The following is a 7364-nucleotide window of genomic DNA, read 5'->3' as shown; positions in this document are numbered from 1 at the left end:
TTGAGGCGTGAACTTTGAGCGATTCAGTCCGATTTGGTGAACCGGTTCGACCGGTTCACTAAAAAGAACCAGTTCAAATGAACGATTCGTTCACGAACCGGACATCACTAGTGGAATTTGGCAATTCATGAACTGATGGCATTCATTTCAATTCTGTTTGTAAGAGCAATCATGTGGTGCCATTGTGGATTGCTGGTCAGAAAGCTTTCTGGTGCCAGTAATCAAAGAGACAGTGCCCTGAGATAGATTCATTTCAATTATGCAACATTAATTATTATCAAATATGTTCTCCTGGAGTGAAACTCTCAGCACAGTTCTTGTTGAAGCTGTTCCCTACCAAGGTTCGTTGTCCATTCACACAGTATATCGCAACCAAGCCAGACAAATTTGGGATCAAGTTCTGGATGGCCACGGATTTGGAGACCAAATATGTCTGCAATGCATCTCCTTACTTGGGAAAGGACCCCAGTCGTCAGAAGGGAGAGAGGCTGGCAGAGAACGTGGTCATGAATCTGATTGAGCCATTTTTGGATGATGGGAGAAATGTCACGACGGACAATTTCTTACTTAACTGTCACTGTCGCACAGTCTGCTGCAGCGCAAAACAACGCTACTGGGCACGCCGAATAAAGTCCGGCATGAACTTCCTCAACTTGCAAAAGACACTGCACGGCGAGAGGTATTCTCCACTTCAGTGCGTAGAAGTGACAGTGTCTGCTTGACAATTTATGCACCTAAAAAAAACAAGACTGTGTGTTCTAAGTTCCATGCACCCAGACAATAGATCGGTGACGGCAGAAAGAGGAAACCAAACACAATAACGGACTATAACCACATGAAGGTATGTGAATGTGTGTATAATTTTACACCAGTGCTACACTGTTTTCTGATGTGTAACATACAGGCCTATAGAAAAAAGCACATATACTCATGACTCTCTCTCTCTCTCTCTGCTTTTACAGTGTGGTGTAGACGTGTTGGACTAAATGGCACGGATGTATTCCGTAAGAGCAGCAACACGCAGGTGGCCAGTAACGTTTTTTTACAATATGCTGGACCTGGCGGTGGTGAATGCCTACATTTTGCACATTTGGCATGTACAGGGTGGACATTTAAAGAAGATTGTTTCTGAGTCTTCTAGCTAGGGGACTTCGTTGCCGATTCATGCAGCACAGAGGTTTGGCCTCTGAGCTATTCTGTGTAAACAAATGCAAATGTGCCAGGCCTCACAGGTAATGGGTGTGTTTGCACAACAAAAGCAGGAGAACAATGGAGCTGAAGGCCTGTGAAAATCTCAGCAGGGGTGCTACTAGGTGTTAGGTCCAGGGAATTTATGTGAATTTGCACAGGTTTAGTAAATCTAGTTTAATTCTGCAGTCCGCACTGGCATTAGCACAAAGCATGAGAGTAAGCCTGTCTTTCATAGGCTTATGACCAGGCAAAGACTTTTCCTCCTTAATGATGTACATTCTATTTGGCATTTTTTTCCATTTTATTTTAACAGGGTTGAAAGATCTATACATTTGGCAGCACTTGGAGCTTTTCTATAACCCAGGAGCTTCTATTTCCTTGCTTTTCAATCTGCTACCAGTTTGATGCCTTTTACGTTCTAATTTAACATCACCATGAGTTTTTTTGAGAGCAAAATAAATAAAATGACTGATGTGAAATCTGATCTGTGACTAACAACATTTTCCTGGTGAATTTTAATTTCTGTTTTCACAGAACACATCTGAAGAACACTTGTAAGGTCCAAGCAAATTTACAGACCATGGCCAGTGAAGATTCTGATGTAAAAGCAGCAATAAAGGCCTCAGGAGAGTCTGATATAAACAATGCAACTAAAAAGGCTCTCAAAATGGTTGATCAATTGCTTAATGTCACACTTCATATTGCTGTAATTGGAGAGTCAGGAACAGGAAAGTCAACATTCATCAATGCATATAGAGGGCTGAATGATGATGATGAAGGTGCAGCTAAAACTGGAACTACTGAAACCACAACTGAACCACAATGTTTTGATCATCCCACACTGCCCAATGTGAAAATCTGGGATTTACCAGGAATTGGAACACCAACATTTACAGCTAAGAATTATTTAAAAAACGTGCCATTGAAAAAGTATGATGTCTTCATCATCATCTCATCAGAGAGGTTTAAACAGAACGACATCTTGTTGGCCAAAGAGATAAAAAAACAAAACAAACTATTTTACTTTGTTAGATCTAAGATAGACAATGATGTTCAAGCAGAAGGGAAAAAAAAGAGTTTCAACGAAGAAGAATGTCTCTCACGAATCAGAAGAAACTGCATTGAAAACTTGAAGGAGTTTGAAAATGTGAAAGTCTTCCTAATCTCCTCTCTGGATCTTCAAAAATTTGATTTTGAAAAGCTTATTGAAACCCTGACCTCAGATCTTCCGAGAATAAACAACTTGCTCTACTGCAGTCAGCACCAGTCACCTCTGTGGCTATGCTGAAGAAAAAAGTGGTAATGTTTGAGAAAGCAGCATGGGCTGCAGCCATCTGTTCTGGAGCCATTGCAATAGTTCCAGTTACTGGTCTATCACTGGCATGTGATTCTAGCATTTTAGTGAGTTTTTTAACAAAATGCTACTTTGCATTTGGCCTTGACGATAAATCAATTCAAAAACTTTCAGAACGAGTAAATAAGCCACATCTGACATCTTTTATAAACTCAAATCTTATTGATGCACTGGCAAACAAGGCAGCATTACGGTTAGCTGCATCAAGTGTGGTGGAGATTCTGTGCCATTTGTACCTTTTGTAGGAAGTGGTGCAGCAGCAGCGATCTCTTTTAAAACTACACATGCAGCTCTAAAGGCCGGATTGAAAGAGCTTGAAAACGCTGCACTGATGCTGCTGAGAGAAGCAGGCTTAGAGTGAGGATCAAACAAGACAGAACAGTAGAATATCTTCAGCCAAGCAGAGACCTGGCAACCTTCATGTGTTACAGCTCATTAATCATAAATATAACTAAAAATATTTCCCCAAAATAAATAATCTTTCCCCTAATAATCACCAAGTGACAGTTTACTCCACTAATTGTTGTGATTTTTTTGAGCTGATTCACTGATCCTGATTAGATTTGTGTTTATGTGATGATTGCACTTTCTCTCATGGTGATCAACAACATTACATTTATATTCATGGCATTTAATATCCAGAAAAACTGCTTCAAAGTCTCCATTAGTAAGTACATTCTGATGCTACTTCTCAAACTGAGGACACCATCACCTGCTTTATTTCTTCTTCTTCATTATTATGTGATGATATGATTTCATTGTTATTAATCAGTCCAATGTGATTTTAGTTTTAATATGTTTGTATCTGTCTTTTACTCACTTATGTAGATGTTTCTTTTTTCCTCATAATGTTATCATGCTTTTCTCTGATCCTTGTTATTATCTGATTATTTCCAGGGCATCTTCTGCATGTACACATCAGTATAAAATGACTGTGTAATGTTTAGCCTATAGAGTGTTCAGGATTCTTTGCTCACAATAAACCATCTGTTTGATTCCACACTGGTTCGTGGTCTCCTGATTCTTCAGTCATCTTCCTGCTGCTTTTTAAAGCACAGATTTAGAATTTCTTCTCACACATCATGCTGTACATTTTACATTCAAAAACTCCTCCAAAGCTGTTTAATTTCAACATCACCTAAAGCTTTAGTGAAGAGTTGAACCTGAAGAGCATTTCTTTTTTTATCGACAAAACTATCAGGAAACATGATTATAATTACAAGACAATCAGTATCACTCATCCTAATAAATTACTGACTGTACATTTTGCTCTTTTTTGTCAGACTTTATTGACCCTAATCTGTGCATTGAGGCTCATGTGAATAACAATATCAGAAGAGCCTTCTTTCACTTTAGAAATGTTACATCTACATTTACAGCATAAAGCAGACGCCCGGGTCCAGAGTGACGTACAAAAGTGCTACGAGTCTCTATCAATGAATAGATCGACATTAATTAGATCTCCGTCTGACCCTGCAGAGCTCCACTGGGCCACTGAATGTCTAGAATCAACGTTCTGTTACACTCTAGATCAGGGGGCCACCAACGTGGTGCCCGCAAGGACCACATGAGTCGCCTGTGAGCCTTTTCTAAAAATATCTGTTTCCTACTTTGTTAAATGATTGTTGATCATTATTGTGAGAAATCATTAAGATGATCAGTGTCTTCACAGAGATCAGGGGTATGAAATTCAGTGTCACATCCGTCCCGACGTACAATTATATCCGACCCACGAGATGATTTTATAAAGATCTATTATTATAGTTATTAATGTCGTGGCGATATGAAGAGCTGATAAACACAAACTACAGATCCCATAATGCATCGCTTCAGCTGCCTTACCGAACACTAGACTACCTGAGAACATTCCAGCATCAATCAAGTGGAGCTTCTGTTGATGTATTTAACCCTATTGTACAGTTATTGTGAAACAGCGCCTCACAGTGGTGAAGAGAAAAGTTGACTCTGAGTAGATGTTTACTGACACTGGCGGTGTTGTGCCTCATTCAGACCCCCGTTCTGAAATCAACCCCTTCGCGTGCACGCGCACAGTACCGTCGTATTTCCTGTAGATGGCACTAAAAACACGGAAGATTGTGTCAAATGTTTTTCTGGTCCTAACGCCAAAAGATCAATTTGAAGAAAACGTGTACAGCTTCCTGTAGACTGCAGAATAAACTCAGGAATGTGATCATTTGCTTTTAAAAGTACCTGCGTGAATTCTAACCGCGTATTTATTTTGCGTTAATACCTAGACTTACTTAAATTACTCAGATACACAAGTAAAAAATATATTTAAATAGTTAATTTCATTTTATTAACATGGACATAACCTAACCCCCCCTATTTCTTTTTCCTTCATACTCCGAGTTGCCAAACTTGCTGTGATACACCTACACAAGTAATAATGTATGTGTAAAATACTACATTTAATATAATAACATGGACAGCTGTATTATTTAGGGGGGTATTATTGAGGCAAGCTGAATGTAAACCCCCTGCCTGAATTCTACCCCCCCCCCCTCTCTATTTTACACAAGCCTTTAGAATTAATTCTAATATTCTGATTTATTATCAATGGTGGAAACAGTTGTGCTGATTATATATGTATATATATTATTTTATTTTAAGAAAATACACTACAAATTTGGGTCATTGTTGAATTTTTCTTTTTTTGTTTTGAAAATATAGCCTACTTTTTTTCAGCAAGGACATGTAAAATAAATAAAACGTGATTGTAAAGGCTTATAATTTTAGAAAAGATTTCCATTTTAGATGAATGCTGTTTTTTTTAAACAGTCATGTTTAGCTTCTTCCATTTTCTAATGATTGCTCCAACAGTGGACCTTTTTTCACCAAGCTGCTTGGCAATTTCCCCGTAGCCCTTTCCAGGCTTGTTGAGGTGTACAATTTTGTCTCTAGTGTCTTTGGACAGCTCTTTGGTCTTGGCCATGTTAGTAGTTGGATTCTTACTGATTGTATGGGGTGGACAGGTGTCTTTATGCAGCTAACGACCTCAAACAGGTGCATCTAATTTAGGATAATAAATGTAGTGGAGGTGGAGATTTTAAAGGCAGACTAACAGGTCTTTGAGGGTCAGAATTCTAGCTGATAGACAGGTGTTCAAATACTTATTTGCAGCTGTATCATACAAATAAATAGTTTAAAAATCATTTATTGTGATTTCTGGATTTTTTTTTTTTAAATTATGTCTCTCACAGTTGACATGCAAAATAGCAGGGTGTTCAAATACTTATTTTCCTCACTGTAACTCTGGAATTCTACAAACTTGGAAAGTGCTAATTTAAGTGCTTCAGGAAGAGGAAGGTATTCAGTCATCGCTTGAAGATAATCAGGGACTCTGCTGTACGGACATCTATCGGAAGTCCATTCCACCACCTTGTTGCCAGAACAGAGAACAGCCTTGAAGTGTACTTACTTCTCGTTCTGAGAGAAGGTGGTACCAGTCGAGCAGTGCTGGAGGATCTCAGACAGGGTGGTGCAGTGCGAGATGTGATTATGTCACTGAGTGAAGGGAGAGCAGCAGTGGGGTGGTGTGGGAAAACTTGGGCAGGTTGAAAAATCGTGCAGCTGCGTTTTGGATCATTTGCAGTGGACCAATAGCATTGAGGGGAAGACCTGCCAGCAGAGAGTTGCAGAAAATTGAGTCTTGAAATGATTAGAGACTGAACAAGCACCTGGGCAGCCTGTGTGGACAGAAATGGTCGAATCCTTCAGATGTTATAGAGAAGAAATCGACAAGAACGAGCAACATTAGCTACATGTGGGAAGAAGGACAGTTCATTGTCCATAGTTACCCCAAGGTTACGAGCAGTGGCTGAAGGGGAGAGCAGAGAGTCATGAAGTGTTATTTGGAGATCTTGACCTGGAGATGAATCACCTGGGATGACCAGTAGTCCTGTTTTGCTGGGGTTGAGTTTTAATTGATGAGCACTCATCCATGAAGATATGTCTGTCAATCATGCTGATATCCGAGCGGAAGCTGTGGTATCTGATGGAGAGAAAGAAAAGATGAGTTGAGTGTCATCTGCATAGCAGTGATAATAAAACCCATGTGAGGATATGACTTCACCAATGGAGTGGGTATAGAGGGAGAAAAGGAGGGGACCAAGTACAGAGCCTTGTGGGACACCAGTGGTGAGTCTGCAGGGGGCAGATGTGGATCCCCTCTATGTTACCTGGGATGAGCGACCTTCCAGGTAGGAAGCAAACCATTCCCATGCTGTTCCGCAGATACCAAGGCTCTTGTGGTTGACAAAAGTGTCTTGTGGTTGACTGTGTTAAATGCTGCTGAAAGGTCCAGGAAGGTAAGTACAGATGACAGCTTGGCTGACCGAGCAGCATGCAGTTTCTCAAAGAAAATCAAAAGGGCTTCTCTGTGGAATGTGCCGCTTTGAACCCAGACTGGTTCGGATCATGGAGGTTGTTCTGTGAGAGACAGACCAGACAGACAGTTGGTTAAAAACAGTGCGTTCCAGAGATTTAGAAAGAAAGGAGAGAAGTGATACTGGTCTGTAGTTTTTGATGTCTGATGGATCCAGGGCAGGTTTCTTCAAGATGGGAATGACACTTGCTTGCTTGAAGGTAGTTGGTATATAGCTAGATGTTAATGACCCGTTGATGATTGTGGAGATGAAGGGCAGGAGATCTTGTGTGATGGTCTGAAGCATTGTTGAAGGGATTGGATCCAGAGGACAGGTGGTGGGATTGCAAGATTGGATGACTTGCAGTATCTCATCTTCTGTTAAGGTTGAGAAGCTTGACAGAGACGTTGTGGATTGTTGGCTGTGTTGTGTAG

At 40.2% G+C, this 7364-nt stretch overlaps 1 protein-coding gene across 1 annotated transcript; it reads left to right on the top strand.

Annotated features, from left to right (window-relative positions):
• The first annotated feature begins 14 nt into the window (after nucleotides 1–14).
• On the top strand, nucleotides 15–2604 carry LOC124382561 (T-cell-specific guanine nucleotide triphosphate-binding protein 2-like). The gene is made up of 2 exons (XM_046844590.1): nucleotides 15–841; nucleotides 963–2604. The coding sequence occupies exon 2, from the start codon at nucleotides 1772–1774 to the stop codon at nucleotides 2477–2479; it is 708 nt and encodes a 235-aa protein (XP_046700546.1). The 5' UTR covers nucleotides 15–841; nucleotides 963–1771; the 3' UTR covers nucleotides 2480–2604.
• The last annotated feature ends 4760 nt before the right edge of the window (nucleotides 2605–7364 follow it).

This window comes from Silurus meridionalis, unplaced genomic scaffold (assembly GCF_014805685.1).
Source record: "Silurus meridionalis isolate SWU-2019-XX unplaced genomic scaffold, ASM1480568v1 Scaffold70, whole genome shotgun sequence".
NCBI lineage: Eukaryota > Metazoa > Chordata > Actinopteri > Siluriformes > Siluridae > Silurus > Silurus meridionalis.
The sequence above is the reverse complement of the archived record's forward strand: the minus strand, read 5'-3'. Positions and strand labels throughout refer to the sequence as shown.

Coding starts and splice junctions, on each gene's coding strand:
- LOC124382561 (XM_046844590.1), top strand. CDS start 1,772: ATGGCCAGTGAAGATTCTGATGTAAAAGCAGCAATAAAGGCCTCAGGA.